Genomic DNA, 23,357 nt, shown 5'->3' on the forward strand with positions numbered 1-23,357 from the left:
AGTTCACAGGAACCCTGTGTTATATAATCATTTCTTGTGGGTTCAAGTTACTTTTTAAAAATAATTATCTTTTTACATAGAAGTAAAATATACAAATTACCTTAAATTGTAATATCCCTTCTACCCCTTTTCACCTTTCATACTAGTAAGTTACTAATGGAGGAATGGAAGGTTGATGCTCAAAGTGTGGTCCATAGGCCAGCAGTATCTGCATGGCCTGGGAGCGTGGGAGAATTACAATCTCAGGCCAAATCCCAGAACTTTTTTGAGTTAGAATCTGCATTTTAAGTAGGATCCTTAGGTGATGTATGTGCATATTAAAGTTTGACAAGCCCTGAGTAGCATTTAAATGGTGCCTGTCAAGTGTGGCTGCACATTCCAGTCACCTGGGAAATTTTTAAAGCTACAAAGCTACTAATGCTCAGACCTATCCCTGACCAATTGAATTAGGCTCTTCAGGTGAGGCCCCAGCATCATTTTTAAAAGTAAGTCTCAAAAAAAAAAAAAAAAAAAAAAAAAAAAAAAAGTAAGTCTCCCAGATGATGCTTATGTTGAGCCATGCACTGGTTTAATAAGACTGGAGTATGTGTCCATTCTGTTTCAGCTACTCTGAACAAAGAATCTCATTTCGCAAATCATATTCAAAATGATGCCATCAATATAAATGAGAATTGAATATGAAAGAAATTCTAGGCTTACACTTACTTTGGTGATGGTAATTAATTGATGACTCTACAGAAAATAATTCCCTTTGATGCAGGACTGAACTTCACTGTTCTTGGCACTAGGGGATGAAAAAAGAAAAATTTATTGTCTATATTTGTTGCATTTTTTTTCCTTCAGGTGAAGAATTACACAGAGGGAGGCAGGGAGATATGAAGTACAAAATGTATAAAAACTGGACCAAGATCATTAAATAAATTCATGAGGTTATTCTAAATGAGATTCTAAGTATTTTAATTTTCTTTTCCTGTGTGTACATGGACGTTTGCTTTTCCTTAAGTCAGTATCTCTAGTTCCAGGCACAAATTTTGTTCATTTAGCTGTATTGAGTGCTTTAGTAAATGCAGCCAAACAAAGTAGCAGAAGGAAACTGAACAGTGGAAAGAGATGGGTATTTTTGTGCTCTTTACCCTGACTTGCATATGGTGGAGTGGTTGAGAGCATGGGCTCTGAAGCCAAACTACCAGCATTGCATGCTAGCTCTGCTGCTTATGTACTGTGACCAGGGGCAAGTTAATTATGTGCCTCAGTAGTTCATTTTTCTAATCATGAAACAGGGTAATAATAGCACCTACCTGTAGAGTTGTTGAGATGATTAAATGGATCGATATATTCATAAACACTTGGAAGAATGTCTGGCACCTAGTAAGCGCTATGTTTTTGCTGATGACAGTACTGTTGTAAATATTCCATACCTCAAGTAAAGGTGGCCTGTAAGTGAAAGCATAGACCCTTATTGTAACGGTTTTACCATTTGAAAGATTCTTTAGGGTTAAAATGGGATTTTTTGTTCAGGAACACTGCATCCCTAATTTAGATCAGGGACACATTGCTGTTCAGGCATATATTCTGATTCCATTTCTTCCTTATTACGGTGGGTAAGTGGGTTAATCAGTCCACCCTTGACTGAAAGAGGGAGGGCAGTTAATACTTAACATACAGACACAACCTGAGTTTGTTGAAGTACTTTATTTTTTTCTCACTTGAAAATTTTACTGGTCAAGGAGAAAGGATGTCAGGCAGCCCACCAGCTTCCCACCCAGGGTTCCATAAACTCTCACTGCTTCCCGTTGCCATTGATGCTCTGGGGGATGCCAGGAATGCCTTGAGCTTGGGTCTGGCACTGAGGCATACCACATAGGCTGAGAGCAGGGGGAAGGAGTCCAGGCAACTGTGGGCCAGGACTTGTTGAATCAGCAGCAAGTCCAGCAGGTTGTAGTCTACGAAGGAGATCTGGTTGACCACGATGAAGCCGTGCCCCCCCTCATTCTGGGACAGCAGCATTTCAAAAGGCTTCAGGTAACCTGGTAGTGCCTTCACATACTCCTCCTTTCCTGCTTCGTAGTTAGTGTAGATGAGGAGGATGTATTTGCAGTGGAGATCCTCTACAACATCGTTCACTACATCCAGCAAGGCCGCCTCCTGCTGGTCCTTCCCGTAGAGCCCAAGGGAGTAGCCCAGGTGTCCTAGGATGGCATTGGACTGGTACAGGGTGAGGTTTCTGTCCTGGAACTTGGGGAGCTGCCCATACAGACAGAAGGCCTTGAGTGAGTCCTTCATCCCAGTCTCCATGGTCACCACCTCCTCCTTCCAGCTCTGGCCCTGGTCAGCCAGCAGCATGTGCATGGCCTTGCAGCGCCTTTGAACAGGGAAGTAGATGGTGGTATAGGGTAGCATAGTTGCAGTGCAGGTGGTGGTGGCAGTAGCCGTGGCGGTGGCGGCAGCAGAGCTCTGTTGAAGTACTTTAAATTCCTTAAATAAGAGGACTGAAAAAATTCACATTTTTGTCTTTAAAATAATTGCTTTCCCCAAAGCCCTGTAGTAGCACGTTTGAGTATTTTTAAAGCTATTCATTAGATTAGTAGCAGTTTATGGTTTGGCTTCATTTGAGCAATGATTGTAGACATGGAGGAAATCTGGCAGACGGATTAGAAGGCTGGCACAATAGACCTGGGGTCACTGGAATATTGGAATCATCAAAGGTGGATACTGCAAGGGAGCTCAAGGTGACATTTTAGCCCAATACCTTTATTTCACAGATGACCAAAGTGTGGTGGAAGTGTGAGCTTAATGGTCTTAGGGAGAACTGCATGTTCTCCTTTCACTCATTATTGATACTTTTTTCATTAATCAAATACCTTGTATGCATATATGGTGCATACATATGACAGATGTAGCAAAAATCAGGTAATAGCAACATTGAAATTTTCTGCAGTAATATGTTTTTGTGTCTTTTAATGTCTCCCTCTTCAAAGTTGTGATATCAACTAAATATGTTACTTCTTTGTTGCATGCATTTGGAATAGACTGTACTATCTATTTTTTTTTTTTTTATGGGCAAGATTAGGCGTGTTTTTGTTGGCCTAGGAAAAGTTGCTATGTGAAGAGAGTGACTATTACATTATTTATTTAACATTTAACCTGAAAGTCAAAATGTGTTCAAAAGAGCTCATTTGACAAGGGTTCTGAGTCAGAAGTATTAAAGGACAAATGAAACAACGATTTCTTATTCTTAATCAGGTTTGGGGGAGAGGGCCAAGCTTCTGCAGGGGAAATGACTATAAATGGTCTTTGCATTTAAGACATCCTCTGTTGCAACAGCTGCCTTTCTGGTTGGCCTGGTTTTCCCCTTTCTTCACAGAGTATTGCTGCTAAAAACACCTTTCTCTTGGCACTTGAACTCTACCATTTGACTCTTCAATTTTCTGTTTCCTGCATAAAATTAAATTTTCTTCCTTTTAATTTTGAAGCTTTGTGCAGCCTTGGTGCCAAGCTGCTTGCCTTTGTTTTCATTGCGATATTCCCATCTTGGGGGCTAGTTCACACTGGTACTTGGTATCCTTGGAAAGATTCCCTCGTTTTCCTGCCAGATGACAACAACAAATGATCCCAGCTCCTTGGTCCTTTTATAGTTAGCTTCTTTGGGAAGAAAATTTAGAGAAAGAAAATTAAAAATAAATTGTATTCAACACTGAAGATGGAATGACATTCCTCCCACTGATGGACTTTTTGGTCCCTGCTGATATTTTTAAGCCTGTAGGGTAAGAATTGCTTTTTCTTGCTTTGGTGATATTATAATGCTGCCAAAGGAACACCTAGCTCTAATTCACCTGTGAAATACTCTTGTGTTTGTTTTCTCAAATAAATATATGTAGTTTCTGAACTCTTGTTGTTGTTGTTGTTGTTGTTTTTAGGTGTCAGTTGTACCAATAGATTTGTGTTTCTCCTTTTTAATTCTGAGTTATAAATGCACAAAAATAATATGTATGAACATATTTATTTCTGTAGCTGTGCTGTCCTGGAGTTTGCTTATAAGCATTATCATTTGTGACATATAGGTGAGAAAATGGAATCTTTTGGATCACACAGATCACTGATGGACATAAAAGCACAAATCATATCCACTGTATAAGAGTTTTTTGATAGAAAATAGCATAAATCTCATGAAAAATAGCATTTATTGGAATTGGAATTCCTTACCCCTCTGGGATGCTTTCTTCTTCTCTGGCTTTTAAATCATGCAGGCTTTATTTATGTTGGAGGAAAGATACCCACCAGGAAATCTAGACTTAAATGGTCTTTCACTAGAGGTCTCAGAATAGGCCTCACCCATATATATCAAAATTCATATGATCCCTCTAAAAAGATTTTGATTAGATCTTATGCCTGTCCCCCTTGGATCAGTCTTTATATCCAGGTCTGCCTATTGACAAAGTAATGACAACCTAATTACAAATTAGGATATTGCTTGTTGAAATCAAGCTTAAAATGAAGGAATAGCTGTGATGTGTCATGATTTGGTCAAGCTCTTGTAGTCTGAAACTTGTCCTTTTTCTACTACAAGTAATTTCCTTCCTAAAACCATGACCAATCATCTGGAATCTGAACCGTCTCCACTGCAGGAAACACATTGAAACATTATATCTTTTTTTTTAAATATACCATTGAAAATATTCTATGGCCATGCTGATTTGTTTTCAGAACACCTTCCTTTAGCACCTATACTGTTTTAATTTCAATAAACTGTGTAATTTGACAAATAAATTTCACTTGATTATGTTTCAAGGTAGCTGCTTTTGGGTAGCTTATAGGGAATGCCTCCCTAATGCTAATATCTAATCTCAAATGTAAACTTTTTAAATCACATTTAGGATAAATTACTTCTGGATTTTTTTTTTTAATGTACTACAAATTTGTATTTGTAAATTCTCAGTGGTTTCTGTAAGACAGAATCCTATTTCCTGATCTTGTTCTTAGATTTGATGATTGTTGTGTACTTTTGAATACTAAGACTTGTAGCTGGTCTAGAGATTTGTTGAAATTAATGAACACATAACAGATGTTCATGGGTGTGAGTTACTCTTCCACTAATTAGTAGCCTTTCCTTGGAGTCATGCCTAACAGCTAAATATCAGTAGACCATAACCTTAGTCACGTTTTAAATAACATACCACGAGCTTTTAAAAATAATAATGTAATTTGTTTCTCATTCTTTTTGGGGGCCACCCATTATTGAAGGAGGATAAGATAATTTTCTCTTCTGTTCTTCCTTTTTAAGCCAGGCAGCTTTTTTCAATCTGATGTAATTCTGAGAGAGAATTCTTTGCTTTCAAAAGCTTAGGAGCTCATAAGAAATTTTCTCAATGTGTGCTTGCTTTTAAAATATTTTTTCTGGGGCAGCCTGGGTGGCTCAGCGGTTTAGTGCCACCTTCAGCCCAGGGCATGATCCTGGAGTCCCGGGATCGAGTCCCACGTCCGGCTCCCTGCCTGGAGCCTGCTTCTCCCTCTGCCTGTATCTCTGCCTCTCTCTCTCTCTCTCTCTCTTTCTGTCTCATGAATAAATAAATACAATTTTTAAAAAAGTATTTTTTCTCTTTATTATATTCTCATTTGCTATCACTTTATTTATTTATTTATTTATTTATTTATTTATTTATTACTTTTTAGTCAAGAGGTTGCTTGTCAAGCAGAAATGGACCTAGTATACCTTGAGAGCTGTAGAAGCCTGTGTGGAAAAATTTAGCAATATAGAGAGTTTGGAAAAAGAATCTCCAAATTATCGTTGTGCATTTGTTAGATTTTAGGTCCTTTTGTGCAAAGTTGTGTGCAAGTAGTAATATATAGTGGGCAGAACTTTGGACTATGAAAATTCTTTTGGAATTTATAGTGGATTTTATATTTACATTAAAAACAAAATGCTATTAACTTATATTCAAGCATAAGGTTGTGGACCATAACTTTAAGAGAACTATCAAATCTTAAACTATCTTTTAATGACTCTGTTGCTGGAAGACATCTCTTATATTTCCTTTCTTGGCATCTACTTCATATCCTTATTTTAGTGCTGTGTACTGATATACAAAAAGAGCAATTATTACAGTACTGTGTGTGTGTGTGTGTGTGTGTGTGTATATATATATATATACATGCATACATCTATATATCTCCCAAAAAATACAATATTTAAAAATAAACCTGGGCAGCCCTGGTGGCGCAGCGATTTAGTGCTGCCTGCAGCCCAGGGCGTGATCCTGGAGACCCAGGATCGAGTCCCACGTCAGGCTCCCTAGGTTGCATGGAGCCTGCTTCTCCCCCTGCCTATGTCTCTGCCTCTCTCTCTCTTTCTGTATCTCTATGAATAAATAAATAAAATCTTTAAAAAAAATAAAAATAAACCTAATAATTTTAATAAAGTTCCAAGATTAATAGTTTATTTTAAGATTGGATAGGTGAATATGATGCCTACCTCTTATCAAGTTGACCCAAATCTAAGTACATAATTAATAAAGCCTGTTTGCTTACCACTTCCATGATTTCTTTTTTTTCCCATGATTTCTTTAAAAAATATTTCATAATTTTAGGATTTTTTCACGAAATATTATTTTTACTTAAAATATTTAGTAGTTGAAGTTCCTTTTGTTCAGTGTGCTATAAACTTATTTAAGAGAATAATTTAGTTGGTACTGGTATTTTGTGAGGCCAGGCCTTTTATAAACAAATGTTCAGAGGTTATTTCAGTAGTTGAACTTTTTTCATACCATTCAGTGGTTTACGTTTTACAGATCCATTTCTTTAAAATACAGATTCAATATTTATTCTAAAACATGCATGTATGCTATTACTTTTAGTGGGTGATTTGTATCCCAAAATGGCTTTAATGTATTATTTACTACAATAAACTTTTGTTAGACAGTGAGAAGTAGCAATAGAGAACACTTGTTTAATAGTTATATGTATTAGGTATTATTCCAAATTGTTTTTCATGTATTAACTTATTTAATTTTCAGAACAATTCCAAGAGGTAGGTAATAATATTATCCCCATTTTAACAGATAAAGAAACTGAGTCACAGAGGAAATAACTTGCTCAATGTCACACAGTTTATAAATGTTGACATGGCGATCTCAACCTAGAGACTGTGGTTCTGAAGTCTACTGTTATACATTATGCCTCTCTAAAGAGACTGGGGCTGTCCCCAGGTGGATCATCAGATGGACCTAAATCCACAAAAATGCAGTCTGTTAAATAGGATCCTCTGATTTTGTTAAAAGGGGCGCTGATAATATTGCCAGTATCCAAATATTATGTGATATGACAAGTAATACTATTATATCATGTATATTTTGATATGACATTATTTCTACATTAAATTTTGAGCCACAATCCTTAGAAATCTAATATAAAGAATGACTGAATACACTAAAATGCATAGAATGGAACCATATAAAGAGAGCTTGCAGAGGCAGGGAATGTTTAGTCTAGTATTTAAGATCATAGGGAGACAGGGAAATTCATTTGTCCACTAACTTTTCAGAAATACATGAAATTTAAGGAAAAACTTTACTATCTTGATTATGGATTGAATTAGTTGAAATTACATCACCTTACAATTAAAGAAATCGCAGGGTTGCATGTGTGTATGTGTGCATGCATGGATGGTTGGGAATGCTGAGACAAGAAGCCCCAAGACCATGTTTAAGGGACAACACATGATCTAGTTTTATTTGAGGATTATTTGGCAGGCTTTGTCTCACTGACTGCAGTTGGATTATATAAAGTGATTGTGGGAAGTTGGGAAGTTTTCTGAGAGGAGGGTAGGGTAAATGCCATGAGTGGAATATTAAGGAAAAAATATTTAAAGACAATTTCAAAGACATTTGTTGTCTGTGAAAAAAATAAAAAATCTTTTGCAAAAAGTAACTTTTTGGGGGTATTAGTGCTTTTGAAGTTAATGCATGTGTTTTTCTCAAATGCTTCATCATGAAAGAGAAAAGACTGCCTTGTGCATGGCATCAGGGACTAAGGAAGTCTACTGACATTCAAATTACAGATGTACAAATTTTCTGATAGTGTTTTTAAATACCAATGTAACTAAAACATGTTTGAGGATAGTTGTAAATTCATATAAGTACTTGGGCCTAGATTAATGATTGAAGCACCTTTCAGATTTGATTACTTACCAACATTTGCATTTTCTCCTGTCCACCTGTGTTCTCTATTTGGTTATTTGACCTCTGGACATTAGAAGAACTTTAGAACATGGTGGATTGTTTATTTTTATTTATTTATTTATTTATTTATTTATTTATTTATTTATTTATTTATTTTTTAAAGATTTTATTTATTTATTCATGATAGTCACAGAGAGAGAGAGAGAGGCAGAGACACAGGCAGAGGGAGAAGCAGGCTCCATGCACCGGGAGCCCGATGTGGGACTCGATCCCGGGTCTCCAGGATCGCACCCTGGGCCAAAGGCAGGCGCCAAACCGCTGCGCCACCCAGGGATCCCATGGTGGATTGTTTAAATTCAGTGACACCCCCATTGGTAGAATTCATCACCTAATCCAGTGTCCTGTATTCAAAAAGGAAACCTTTTTTCTCCTTGTTTCCCCTGAATATTCATTAATACCTTCCATTTCAGTAATAATAGAACTCTGGTTTTTAGTTGAGCACCTTGCTGCCCAGCCAGAGAGCACATTTCCCAGCCCCCTTTATAGCCAGGTGAGTGCGTGTGACTAAGTTCTGTCTAGTAGGAAGATATTGGAGTATTGAGTGGTGCTTTGAGATATAGCCTTTAAAAAGAGAGATAACACATCCCTCTACCCCCATTCCTTCATCCTGCTTCCTGGAATGCAGTTATAATGGCTGGAGCTCTGACAGCCATTTGGGGTGAGAATCATACAGTAGAGAATAGGAAGTAGTCAGCTAAAAGGAGTCTGAGTCCTTGATGACTTTGTGGAATTGCCATACTAAATCTGGATTACCCTGTTTGATTTATTTTCTATGAGAGAGGCTTCAACTTCTATCTTATTTAAGCCATTGTTATTTTGGGTTTGTCATATGCAGCTGAATCTAATTCTAGCAGATGTAATTCCTTTTCCATACGAAAAAGTCAGTGAATAGGATCTTTTTTGGATACTTTATTTATTGGCTTTATTCTCATGGGCATATTTCTGCATCCTAAATGAGGGACTCGGATTCCCACATGTAAATGTTAGTGCATAATCAGAAACAGCAAAGTACATATAGGAAGAAGAGCATGAACTTGACTTCAAATTCTACTAATTATGTGATCTTGGCTTATTTAAACCACACTGAGTCTCAGTTTTTTTTTTTTTTTTTTTTTGCAAAACTAAGATTGTAGTGTTTTCTAAAGATTATTGTGGAAGAAAATATAAACACTTGGCTCAGTGTTTAACACTTACTAAGCTCAGAATTTACATTTGTTAATTCCTGTTATTCCATTATATTGAAGGATCTAAGATCATGTCAAATGGCATAGTCCTCTCATGGCTTTGAGGAAATAAAGAAGGCAGAAAAATGGACCATTTGAGGCATTGGCAGAAAAAAAAAGTGAAGGAATCTTATGCCAGGTAGGAGGGCCTCCACTAAAGGGCAGTCCTAGAAGACTACCAACAAAAAGGTAGATAGCAATTCATTGAGATGTGAAATGAAAAGTGGGTTTTGAGGATTTAGTATTTATGTCTTAAGGCTAGTTTTAGGATTTTATATACAGAGAACAGACAATGATGTAAGTTCGTAATCCTCTCACTAAATAGGACTGTGATGCTTAAATGAAAAATCATTTGAATCAAGAACTAGTTGTTTCTAATTATTTTGAAAAAATACAAATAAAATATAGTTGACTTGTGAACAATGCAGGCGTTAGGAGTGCTGACCCACCATGCAGTGAAAAATCTGCATACAACTTTTGACTCCCCCAAAACTTAACTGCTAATAGCCTACTTTTGACCAGAATTCTTACCAGTAATGTAAATAGTAGATTAACACATATTTTGTGTGTCATATGACCAGAATTCTTACCAATAATGTAAATAGTAGATTAACACATATTTTGTGTGTCATATGTATTGTATACTGTATTATCACAATACAGTAAGCTAGGGAAAAGAAAATGTTAAGAAAATCATAAGGAAGAGAAAACACATTTGTAGTCCTGTACTGTATTTATTGAAAAAAAAAACCCATGTATAAGTGGATCTATACAGTTTAAACTATGTTGTTCAAGGGTCAACTGTATATTGTCCTGCTGCAGATCAGTTTTTATGAGAAGAGAATAAGCAATGACTCTTATAATGAAGGAACATGGTCATTCAGATAATTTGAAGAAATAGTTTGGAGGAATTTTTTTTTATTGTATTTTGCTTCTAATCTCTTTGTGGTTCAAATGAAAAAGTAGAAAGCATCTCATAGGGATTTTTTGTATTCCTTTAAAATATATTGAGTTAGGTATTTTTTATTAAATTATTTAAAATGATAAATGGTGACAGGGGTGTTATAATGCCATGTAGTTTTCACCGAAGAGCAACAAGCAACTCAAGGTTTACCATTTTGAAAATTAAATCTTTTGGTTACTTGGCTGGTAATATCTTCCTAATTAAAATGTAATATATTAGAAGCCTAATTCCAAAAGTTATTCTATAAAATCAACATATGTTGAAATATGTACAGTAATGTTGCCAGTACAATTGTTAGATAGTGTAGGGCAAACATATTTTAGCAAATATCTGATTCCCTTCAGTTTCTGGATTGTGTCCCAGTTTTAAATGTAGGGTAGGCAATGAAATTTCTGGGCATTAAATGCACTTAAAAATTGCAAATTCAAAAAAAGAATTGCAAATTCATTCTATTTTCTCTCACAATTTCTTGACAACCTCTCTTTTTTCTTGCCGTACAGTAATGACTCTATTCTCCTAGTGTTTGTCCATCAAGTGAAGTGCTGCTTAGAATAGGATCAGTTTCCTCCTTTTTCCGGGGTTCATTAATCACCTCTGGTTGACATTTAATTATTCCAACCTTCATATTCACAGCCATTTAAAAATTAAGTTTAATAGAGTTTTAAAAAATCCAAACAAGGTGTATCTTACATAATTTTATTCTCACTTAAAATTCAGTTACTAAAAAAACCAGCATGGCCATTTGCTGATAATAAATCATGCCTTCTTCCAGGAATTTTAAAAGTCTGTTTAATGGGACTCTTGAGTAGACAGCTGTGCAGTCTGAATTGCCATAGACTCAAAACATTTCAGATGTAAGGTTCTACCAACATGTGCTGATCTCCACACATACTGCTAGAAGTTGACTGGGGAAGTTAGGGCTGGGATGGTCTCTTGCAACACAAAACAACATAAACTGAAATTAAGACAATATTGTATAACATCTCCATGTCTACCATATTTGCAGATGTCAGCTGTACAAATGAGAGCATTAATTTGAAACTTTAGAAAGTGACCCTTCTAAAATGTAGTACATCTGAGACAGGAAGGTGACTCTCCAATTGCTTTAAGTCAGAATTTCATTGGTTTGTCCCAGAGATTAATTCCAAATATTGAATTCTCTAAGAACTCAAAATTTCTTGGTATTAGAGACTAAAAGAGAGGTGTTTATAATAGAAAAAGTGCATCTCCAATTGTGACTTTTTTGTAATGAAGAATGATATAGCTTCAGGAAGATGCAAGAATTTGGAAGGTCTAGGACAAAGGATTTGATTAGATAGGAAAAAAAGGAAATAAACTTTTGAAAATGTATTAGAATGCTCTTAATAACTTGCCTTATTTTTTGGTTTACATTTTCAAGGTTCTTTTTATATTTCATTTGTCTTTTGTATCCAAAATATTGGTATGTCAAAGACGTAAGTTTGGCTCTGACTACTTTTTAAATATCTGTATTGTTGTTGCCTGGTGTGCTATACACATTTGTTACATGTTTTTATGCATTATTTTCTCTGTTATTTGTCCCTGTAGTACTAATTTACACAGTTTCTTTTAAAAAAATCTCATTAGGGATTTCTAGAAATTTTTTCAGAAAAGAATTATACAGCTTAACTTTCCAAACAAAATTTTACTAAAGAGTTATTTTAATTTTTTCATTTTAAACACTAAGTGAATGGTCATTCATCCAATATTACAACTACAGTAATTCATGAATTTTAGTTTTATAATAATGTAAAAATTGGGTTGTAGATACCTTATTTCAGACATTTGATTTTTCTTAGATAAAATCTCTTCTCCAAGGTGAATTCTTCTATTAACTATTTATTCACAAAATAATATTTGGTAAGTTTTAGATTTCTTTTGTATGCCTCATATACCATAAATTTAAGTTATAATTGTGTACTCAAAATGAATATGGAATTGATTATAAAGATCCATGTTACATAATTGCAATATTTGCATCAAACAATAAGTATGCTATATAGATGTTTATCTCCTTTATCATGTATTTAATTCAGGAACAGTATATAGTTTAAATCAAAATTATATGTGATCTTTTTATATTCTTCTCATTCACTTCTCATTATCTTTTTGCATATAGATTAAATGAGGTAGCTGTGTGAGCCACCTAAAATGATGCTTGGCAGTTAAACATTCATTAAATGTCAACTATTTTAATATTTTAATGACATGTATATATATATATATATATATACACACACACACATATATATCCATACACACATGTGCATACACACAAGGATATGTAGTAATATATATATTACTACATATACATATGTATATATATGTGTGTGTGTGTGTGTATTTATATACCTGATGGTAGAAGGTTGAATCTGGATAGCTTATGAATGGATTTTCTTTTTTCTTTCTTTTCTTTTCTTTTCTTTTCTTTTCTTTTCTTTTCTTTTCTTTCTTTTCTTTTCTTTTCCTTTTTTTCTTCTTTTCTTTCTTTTTTTCTCTTTTTTTAAAGATTTTTAAAATTTATTTATTCATGATAGACACAGAGAGAGAGAGAGAGAGAGAGAGGCAGAGACACAGGCAGAAGGAGAAGCAGGCTCCATGCTGGGAGCCCCACTCCAGGATCGCGCCCTGGGCCAAAGGCAGGCGCTAAACCACTGAGCCACCCAGGGATCGATCCCTCCCTCTTTCTTCCTTTCTTTTCTTTTCTTTTTTTCTTTTCTTTTTTTTCTTTTCTTTTCTTTTCTTTTCTTTTCTTTTCTTTTCTTTCTTTTTTCTTCTTTTCTTTTCTTCTTTTCTTTCTTTTCTTTTCTTTTCTTTTCTTTTCTTTTCTTTTCTTTCTTTTCTTTCCTTTTCTTTCGTTTTCTTTTCTTTTCTTTTTTTCTCTTCTTTCTTTCTTTCTTTCTTTCTTTCTTTCTTTCTTTCTTTCTTTCTTTCTTTCTTTCTTTCTTCTTTTTCTTTTCACTTTTTTCTGTTTGAGAAAGAGGGAGTGCAAATGAGCAGTGGGGAGGGGCAGAAGAAGAGGGAGAGTCTTAAGCAGACTCCCCGCCCTGAGAGCAGAGCCCCATACAGGGCTTGATCTTACCACCCTGAGTTGAAACCAAGAGTGTGACAGTTAACCAACTTCACCACCCAGGTACCCCATGAATGGATTTTCTGCATATCTCTATACCTACATTGAGTGGAAAGAGATTAACTTAAAAAGATATAATAAATTGATTTGCTTATGCAAGTTGCTAATGTACATGTTTGTTCAGAACTTGAGCTTTACCAACAAAAAATGCAACAACATTCTGAAAGATGATACCACAGTGTTTAGTACTATCTTATAATATAGAAATGGACCATGGCTTGGGGATCAGAACACCTAATAGATAGCCGTGTGGCCTCAGATAACTTATTCAATCTTTATGATTTCTAAATTTCTGGTTAGAGAAGTAGGGTTAATACCAGTAAATTGATAGGGCTAGTTGTAAAGACTAAATGGGATAACTTAGGTAAAAAAAAAAAAAAAAAAGGCATGGTGCAAACTTTTTACTTCTCTTTCTCCTAGGCAGAGAAGAGAAAAATGGCAGGAATGTAATAGAGCAAAACTGAATATATAGCACTGTATTTTCATAATTTTTGAAAAACATACACTGACCTCTTAGAATTTTAGCTATAGTTGGGTTCATTGGCAAGTAAGAAAGCCAGAAATGATAGATTATCTGTTCCTTTTCTATGATTTATTTAACATAGTGAGAATTGACTAATGCTTAAGTTTTAAATGAGTCTCCTTTCATAAAACTTAATTTTTTTGTGATTTTATTCTTTGCTTAAAAAAAGATTTTAGCACTTCTCACTATTCCATTTAGTTTTATTAAATTTTCTACTCCTATCTTTAGGATGATGAATTTCAAGTAATCTATTCCATCTCAGATACATTAATATAAATTGTATCTTGCCAAGTAAATCTGTAATTTTTATTTAATTTGAACAAGATCCTTGGATCAAAAAATGTTTATGTATATGTTAACTCTGCTGAAATTTGTCATGGATTTTATGTATTATTCCCAAGTAATTTTGTTTGATTAAGGCAAATAATGTTAATTTATGAAATCAGACATAAATCCTTTTTTTTCTTATAAAATAGAGTTCTATAGTTACATTCCTTATTATTCTTGCAGGACAAGTATCACTTTTTGAAAAGGTTTAATGGCTTGTATGATTACATTAATAATTCTATAAGCTAAATTGATCAGCATTAAAATAGAGCTTAATAATTGTCATTATGGGTTACTGAGAATTTGTTTTTTAAAAACATTTAACCCTATTTACATTTTTGTAGATTTCTATTAATTGTGAGAGATTTAAAAAATCTTGGCAGTGAAAAACAAACTATGTAGAAAAACAGGAAGTTAATCAGTGACGGCTTTTCTTTTTACTTATACAAATACAATTATCAGTAACACTGCAGTTAAAGAAAGTGCAACCGGCATACTTTAAACTGAGTAGATATAGGTAGGTAACTTGATAATTCATTGAGTTTTCATAATTGTACTTGGCTTAACAATTCTTTATATATTGATCTTTTCATATAAGACACAGGATATAGAATTAAAGTGTTTGAGTCTATTGAATCATTGCGATAAGTTGATAGATACATGCTTTTAAAATAGAGTAATATGTAACATACCTTTAACAATTATTTTTTCTTAGTGGATCAGTGTGTGTGTGTGTGTGTGTATGTGTGCGCGTGCGTGTGCATGTATATCTTTATTTTATTTTTAGGCAAGGCCACATTTCTTTCTTTGTAGTTAGTGTCTCAGTTTGCCATACTTAAGAAAGTTTTCCCTGAGCCGTAGAGCAAGATGAAGTTTATGGGACTGTGAAGTGTCTTCCCTTTGCTACCCAGTATTTTGCCTTTTGTGTTTCAAGTGTATATATGAAACCTATATCACAACATAACTACTTCAGAGCTTGGATGTACCTACTTCAGAAGGATTATGCTTCTTATATTCTATTATTTATGCATTATTGTCAAGTAGAAAGCTTTCTTATTTTATAATCTCCCCAGGAATATAGCCCTTTACAACTGAAAGCCACAGGAAGTACCAGAATAACACCTGGTGTGTACTCTCTTTTTTCCTTTCTGTTCCCTTAACTTTTATAAATCATAGATGACAAAGGCTTTGGTCTCCAAGTACAGAAAGGGAATGGCGGAGGAAAGTGGGGCCGAGGCTGAGAGAGCTCTTTATTATAATATCCTGGATTCCTTTTTCTAGGAAATAACTTCCTCTCATTATTATAAAAGTTTCAATCTCATGTGTATTTGTGTACAAAAGTTCACATTTTCAGGAAGTATGCTTTAATTGAATAATGAAGTGTTTTGTGAATCTAAGATTTTTTTACTAGTAGTTTTTTTTTGCTAAAAATGATTCTGAAATATTGCATTCAAGGGGATCTTGTGAACAGTCCATATGCCAGGTTTCAGGATAACAACACTAAGTAAGTACACTGTGCGATGATAAGAACACAAAACATTGGGCTTCTATAGAGGAGTTTTCCCTTTCCAGTTTTAAAATCTAGATAGAGAGGCACCTGGGTGGCTAAGTGGTTGAGTGTCTGTCTGCTTTTGGCTCAGGTCATGATCCCAGGGTCCTGGATCGAGTCCTGCATCAGGCTCCTCGCAGGGAATCTGCTTCTCCCTCTGCCTATGTCTTGTCTCTCTCTCTGTGTGTGTCTCATTAATGAAGAAATAAAATCTTTAAAAAAATAATAAAATCTAGATAGAAATACTTTGGCTCAGGTAAAGTCATCTTGGAAGAAAATACTTTTTAAAAATTCCATGTGCAGAGCACGAAGAACTTTTGAAGGTGAAAAATACATAAAAATGTTGATAAATTACTTTTACTTTCTCATTCCAGGCCAGAATTCAAGTATAGGAATCTTTAAGAGCATAAATAAGAGTCCTTGTAATTGTAGACATGAGTCATTACAAGATGTATTGTTAAGTTATTTGGGACACACCCAATAGATGAAAAGGCTAAAAAATGTGTAAGATGTAATTAGGAAATTCTCCCTTGATTACTCAGTTACCATTGTGCTTTCTTAATCATTAATTATTTCTGGATAACAGATTCAATAGATTTATAGTAAGAATTCATATTATGAACTGACAGTTTGTGTTTTTTAATATAAACAAACTTATAGAATGGAGTACAAATCAGAATTAGAGTATATATCAGAATTAGAGTATATATCAATAAGATTTTTAAAGAAGAGAAGTATACCTTTAAAAAAGCAGTATGAATACTTCAGTTATAACCTCATTGGTTACTGTGGTCTGGGAAAAAACACTGAGCATAGTATTTGCTCCAAAGAAAGATTGCACATGCCAGGCACTGAGTGTCCAAGTGTCAGCCACAAGGTACATCTGGTAGATTTAAAAACATAGAGGAAATTCCAACCAAAAAATGTCACGTAGTTGACCGTGTTTTAACACTGGATCAGTTATAACTACATTTTGTAATCAAGACAGTAACCATTTGTCATATAATCTAGACAAGCCATTTGTTCGGACAAAACTCTTTTAGGGTGTTAGCCTCTCCCTCTGTGGCCATTAGAACTGGACTAAAGGAGGTTCATTGTCAGCTGATAAGTCAGCTTACCATGGTGGCCTAGCTGGTTTCCTAGGTTGGTGCTGCCAAACTGCATTCTCAGAATTGTTTTGCAGAGGTAGAAGCTCCAAAACACTGGAAATATGGCAATTATTCATCCTCATTTCAACATACTCTGTGTTCAAGTTCCCATGGGGCAGGAAAAGTGAAGCTGTAATCACAACATTGACTGGGGCAAAAGTTTACAAGACAGAATGCTACCCTCAGACATTCTTGTTTTCCACATAATGTGGCATTATTTGCATAAATACAAACAATGCCAACAAAATCTGGTTTTCTTAATTTAAAATGAAATTAGGGGAGTGATTTCTTTAAGCTCTACTTTGGATTCTTGGAGTGTACACCTTGGTCTAAGTTTAAGTGTGTTTGCTGGGGAGAATTCTTTGGTCATTTGGTAGAGCTGTGATACCTGCAAATGCCACCTGCAGTGTCAGTACTTCAGAGAAGGTGAGAAAAGGTAGTGTATTGACTGAGATATTGAACAAATGCTTATGGAGTGGAAGTGTTCCAGGAAGGCTAAGAGTTCTGTCCTTTAACTCATGTTCCTGGTCTAGCTCTGAGACCTTGCACGCTCTGTTTTTGTCTTGCTTATCTGTGCCATAAGTCTCACATGTTAAACTAAAGGAGACAACAATACCACAACAAAACAAAACAAGAATGAAAATGCGAGTACACCTTCACAAAACAAGCAGTCTATTATGAATTAAGGGATTTGGTCTTAGAATCAATAATTCTATGATGCTTGACACATCCACTTAAGAATTACAGTAAAACTTAGAGCAAAAAGAATGAAATCTGTAGCTCAGCCTATTGACTTTAAAATTTTTTTTCCAGTTTTATTCAGAAATAATTGATATGTATCACTGTATAAATTTAAGGCACACAGCATGGTGCCTATCATATATATACACATATATTTCACATATATTGTGAAATTATTACCACATTAGGTTCAGTTAGCATCCATCTTCTCATATAGATACAATAAAGAGAAAAGAAAGAAAAATTTTCTTGTGATGAAAACTCATAGGATTTACTCTCTTAACAACTTTTTATATATCATGCAGTAGTGTTAGCTATAGTTGACTTGTGGTACATTATAGCCCTCATACTTAGTTATCTTATAACTGGATAATTGTATCTTTGACCACCTTCCTGCAATTCCCCCTCTCCTGCTTTTCCCCGTTTGTAACCACAAATTTGATCTCTTTTTCTATGAGTTCAGGAATTTTGTTTGCTTTTAGGTTCCATATTTAAATGAGATCATACAGTATTTGTATTTCTTTGTCTTTTGTTGCTTGTATTTTAGGTTTTATATTAAAAAAAATCATTGTAAGACCCACATCAAAGAACTTTATTTCTGTGTTTTCTTCTAGAAGTTTTGTGGTTTATGATCTTACATTTAGGTCTTTAATCCATTTGAGGTTATTTACATGAGTTGTATAAGATATGGGTCCATTTCATTCTTTTACATGTGAATACTTAATTATCCCAGCACCATTTATTGAAAAGACTGTCCTTCCTCCAGTGAGTATTTTTTGGCTCTCTTGTCAAATATTAGTTGACTATATCTGCTTGGGTTTCTTTTGATTCTATTCCACTGGCCTATTTGTCTGTTTTTATGCCAGTACTATACTGTCTTGATGACTCTAGCTTTATGGTACTGCTTGAAATCAGAAAGTATGATGCTTTCTGCTTCGTTCTTATTTCTCAACATTTCTTTATCTCTTTGGAGTCTTTCGTGGTTCTGTACACATTTTAGGAGTATTTTCTCTACTTCTGTAAAAAAAATGCCATTGGAATCTTAGTAAGGATTGCATTGAATCAATAGATGGCTTTTGGTAGTATTGACATTTTAACAGTATTAGTTTTCCCAGTCCATGAACATAGAATACCTTTCCGTTTATTTGTGTCTTCTTCAATTTCTTTCATCAGTGTTTTTTAGTTTTTGGAATAGAAATCTTTCACCTCCTTAGTTAAATCTATTCATAAGATTATTGTTTTTGATGATATTGTAAATGGGGTTGATTTATTTCTCAGAAAATGTGTTGTTAATGTATCTTGATTTACTCTTGCTGGATATCTTTTCCTTTGGGGTCAGATTATGAGTCTTTTGGTGTTCTCTCAGTTTCCTGAGTAGTGAGGATTGTAATGGTATATAGTCCATATTTGTTTGCTTTTTATATAGCTCCATGTATCAATCATTACTGCTGACTTCTTAGTGGAAATTTTTCTTTCAACCTCATTTTGGCTTTACCTCCAAATGCCTTCTACTGTTGGCTGAAATTTAGCACTGTAATTTGTGGCTTTCCGGAGAGGGAACCTCCGTGGTCAGGTGGAGGAGGAAGGCTGCATCCCAACAGTGGAATAGTAGGTGTTCCAGACAGAGCGCTGATTCTGGAGTGAGTAGGGGTGCAGGGTGAAAGTTGGCTACTAATTCAAGCCTTACCTGAGGCAATATTTTTTAAATAGAAAAGTGCCCTCTCTAATTAGCTGGCCCACTATGTAATTAGATTAATGACAGCCAACTGCGTTACAAACTTCTTCCAGAGTAAGCTCACCAAACAATAGATGTTCCAAGGATATGACAAAGAGCTAATTTTCCTGCAGTAAAGAGTTTGTAGCTTTACCTCTTGTGTTTGTGGTGGACTGCCTCATCACCTTATGAAGATAAATTGAATTCTCATTTTTGGGAGTTAGGCATAAAGCTTTTCTTCAGAGGATGTCATCTTGGGTGAAAAAAATCTATTGCTTAAATGTACGTTTTTTGGTAAATCCTGTGCTCTCAAAGCATTGTATAAAGCTGAAATTAACTGGTTTGATTGCTCATAAAGTTCTTAGATACTAGGGATGGGTGTATTTCCATCATTTAAGATTCAGTGAATTTACAATCACTTTTGTGAGCCATGAAAAACACATAGAAAACTAGTTTTAGGCTAGATGTATTTTAATGATAATTATACGTTCTTAAAACTATTGTTATATTATTAGATGCTAAAATATACATCATTGATTTTTCTAAATGGGCCCCCAATACCTTTCATAACCTGCTTTTAAAGTAGGAAAATTATGAGAAATGATTTCTTTCTGAAGTTGGACTTGAGTAAAAAGTTTTCATATTACTAATCTCATTTTATTTCTATTTGCAGAATATAGTCATCTTTTACTTCTTAATGTGAAGAAAAGGATGGTTGTTACCACTTTCCGTCCATACTTGCACTCTAAAAGAAGTATGTTCTAGGCTTTCTCATCAGTTAGCCTGGCCCCAAATTAAATCATGAAAACAGATTGTTATAACTCTCGTTCTAAATATTTGTTGGTTTGCTAGTAAACTTCAATTATGATTAAAGTAGCCATTTAAGTTCATTTCACTGTTCTTGAGATATGAAATACTAATTCTGTAAATGCATTTTCATAAACCATAATTCATGGGTGCAGACTACAGTACTTCCAAAGTTATGTAGAAAGTATTCTTTATTTCTTTTGATCACTCTTAAAAGTAGGACTAAAAAAATCACAGATGACAAAAAGACAGAATAATGCCTTTTGTAGTCTTAAATGGTTTAGTTTTCAAACATGAGCTTTATGGTCCACATGAGCAAAAGAGTTCCTACAAAGCAGTTAAACTGCTTGAAAACCAGGCAGTTTTTCTTCCCTAGATGCTGAGAAACATTTTTGAGCCATTCCAAACCACTGGGATCATTTACTCTGATTTCAGATAAGCAAAATAAAATAAACAAACTCTTGCCCATGTGGGAACTGGTTCTGCTGTCTCTTGTTCTAACTCTGCAAAGCCTAAATGTCTCCCCAGTATCTTTGAATGGGTCTCATTGTTTATTTATTGTGCTTTTCACAAGTGCTTGTAACTTCACCCTTGTTTTACTAATAGCTTTCTTCTAAAGTGGGTTGACATTTCAGTTAATTTTCAATGGCCTCAATGTTTTTCTGTAAATTAGGCCAGACTGATGGGTCTGTTTAAAGTGAAACAGTCTCATAGAAGTTATAAAATATAAAAAATAAGGAATGTTTATTAGAGATTTGTTTTCCTACTTAAAAAAATATAAGGTCAAAGACTATTTTTCTCATATTCTTTAATTACTTGTATTGGTAAATTAAATAAATGAATATAGAGTTTAGAATATGTAGAAATTGTAACTTTTTATATTAAAAAGTAAATGTAATATATTAAAAATGTAATGTATTAAAAATGTAATACTGTACATTTTTACTTATTTTTGAATATAATACTTAAAAAATCTTTACACTGGGAATTCAGAAGATAGAGTAATGGCTTCCATTCTTACCTAGATGATCAAATTTGAACTCTTCATAATATTTTATGTTTAGATTTTTATTGTATTAATTTTATTTATTTATTTATTTATTTATTTTTATTGTATTAATTTTAAGAACCATAAGAAAACTTTTTCATCTGTAGAAATAAAACTAAAAGTGAAACTACAGGAGAATACGGTCTATACCAAGAATTAAAACTTAAAACGACATAGCAGTATTAGCACAGAAATGGGCATCATTAGGCAAAATCTTGAAACAAGTTCTAATACATAGTAAAACTTACTTAAATGACAAAATGGCATTTCAATTAAAAAGAAAAAGCATGGAATATTCAAAAAAGTATATGGCATAGCTTTTAACCTTATTTGATTTGATTTTAGTTTTCGTTTTTTTTTTTTTTAAATTGAAATTCAATTAGCGTATAGTACATCATTAGTTTCAGCCTTATTTGATTTTATATATAAAGATAAATTCCAGGGGCTCCTGGCTCCGTCTGTAGAGCATGCAGTCTCAGGGTTTGAGCCCCACAGTGGATAGAGAGATTACTAAATAAATAAATAAATAAATAAATAAATAAACAAACAAATTCCAAGTATACTAACAACATAAATAAAACCAAAAAGCAATTTAAGTAAAAATATTGGGAGAAAACATAGTATAGGAAGAAAATATCTTGGTGAAAATGATCTTCATAAGCTTGTTAACAAACTTTGATCCAAAAAGCAAATATTGACAGATTTGGTTACATAAAAAGTAAGATATTCTCATTTGCAAAGGCACCATGAACAAAGGCAGAAAAATTTTTTCAAAAAATGGTAGAAAATTAACATACTTATTATGTAAATGGTTTTTAGCACCTTAATAAAAAAAAAAAACAAAAACCAGTTTGGAGAGGGTATGAACCATAAGCAACATGCAGATAAGACCAGTGATGATTTATAAATGTATTTAATCTCATGAGTGGTCAGAATAATACAATGAAAACAATAAGATGCTATTTTAATCCCATCAGATTGGTTAATTTAAGCCGACTTGTAATATCTAATGCCAGTAAGGATATGGGGGAAATTACCATTTTTACATCCTGTCCATAAGACTGGGAATTTTTAACACCCAAAAACACTCTTTGCCTTACTGACCCTATTATTCTAGGAATCCATCCTTCAGAAAAGACCAATACATAGGGATAAAGTATATGATGTCTGTTGTTACTAAGACCTGTATGTCGTTAATCTAATTGTTAAAATGTATTTTCAGCAATTAAAAAGCCAGTGAAAATGTCTTGAAGCAAATATATGTTCAAACTATAAGTAGAATGTAGCTATATTAAAAAGAACTGGTAGATAGGCATATTCTTGGGAAAGTGTCCATGATCTTTTTTAAGGGAATAAAGGAAACTGTATATAGGTATGTATATGTAACTATAGGATCATATATCTTATATCATTTTTGTTAATAAAATATCCTATTAAATGTATACATTTGTATATCTTTGTGTACACATAGTGAAAATATGGATATTTCCCTGGACGGAAGGGGTGGTTACTGAAATTGTTAGAGAAGTAGCCGTAAAAGAAATACAATTACCCTGCATCTGTAATGTTAGAAGCATTCAGAATAAATTTAATGGCCACTTCTAAGTTTTAACTGAGACGTAAATTTGCCTTAACCTTTTCAACTTGATTCCTGCCCTTAGTTTATAACTGCTTTAGAACGATTGAGATACTGTGATAACTCCCAAAAGGTAGAGATTGAGAGCCCGGAACTTTTGACTGGTCATGTCAGGCTCTGCCTTGCTGACACAGAGCTAGATTATTACCATGGCCCAGACTCAGTTTTTCCTTTTGTCAAATGGGAATGATAGTATTGAGAATTAATCAAAAGTTAGTACTTTTAGGTTATTTGGAGCTCCGTATAAAAACATATGGTAATGGCAGACTTGGAGATGGCATGTTCTGTTACTTAT

At 34.1% G+C, this 23,357-nt stretch overlaps 2 protein-coding genes across 2 annotated transcripts in view; one reads left to right on the forward strand and one right to left on the reverse strand.

The window, feature by feature from the left end:
* The window catches only part of PPP3CA (protein phosphatase 3 catalytic subunit alpha), a 309,732-nt gene that overhangs the window by 19,078 nt on the left and 267,297 nt on the right, over nt 1–23,357 (forward strand).
* LOC119867218 (glutathione S-transferase P-like) lies at nt 1,723–2,400 on the reverse strand. Its single transcript, XM_038582446.1, has one exon. It carries the CDS (start codon nt 2,398–2,400, stop codon nt 1,723–1,725), a length of 678 nt encoding a protein of 225 aa, XP_038438374.1.

Source organism: Canis lupus, chromosome 32 (genome assembly GCF_011100685.1).
Source record: "Canis lupus familiaris isolate Mischka breed German Shepherd chromosome 32, alternate assembly UU_Cfam_GSD_1.0, whole genome shotgun sequence".
NCBI lineage: Eukaryota > Metazoa > Chordata > Mammalia > Carnivora > Canidae > Canis > Canis lupus.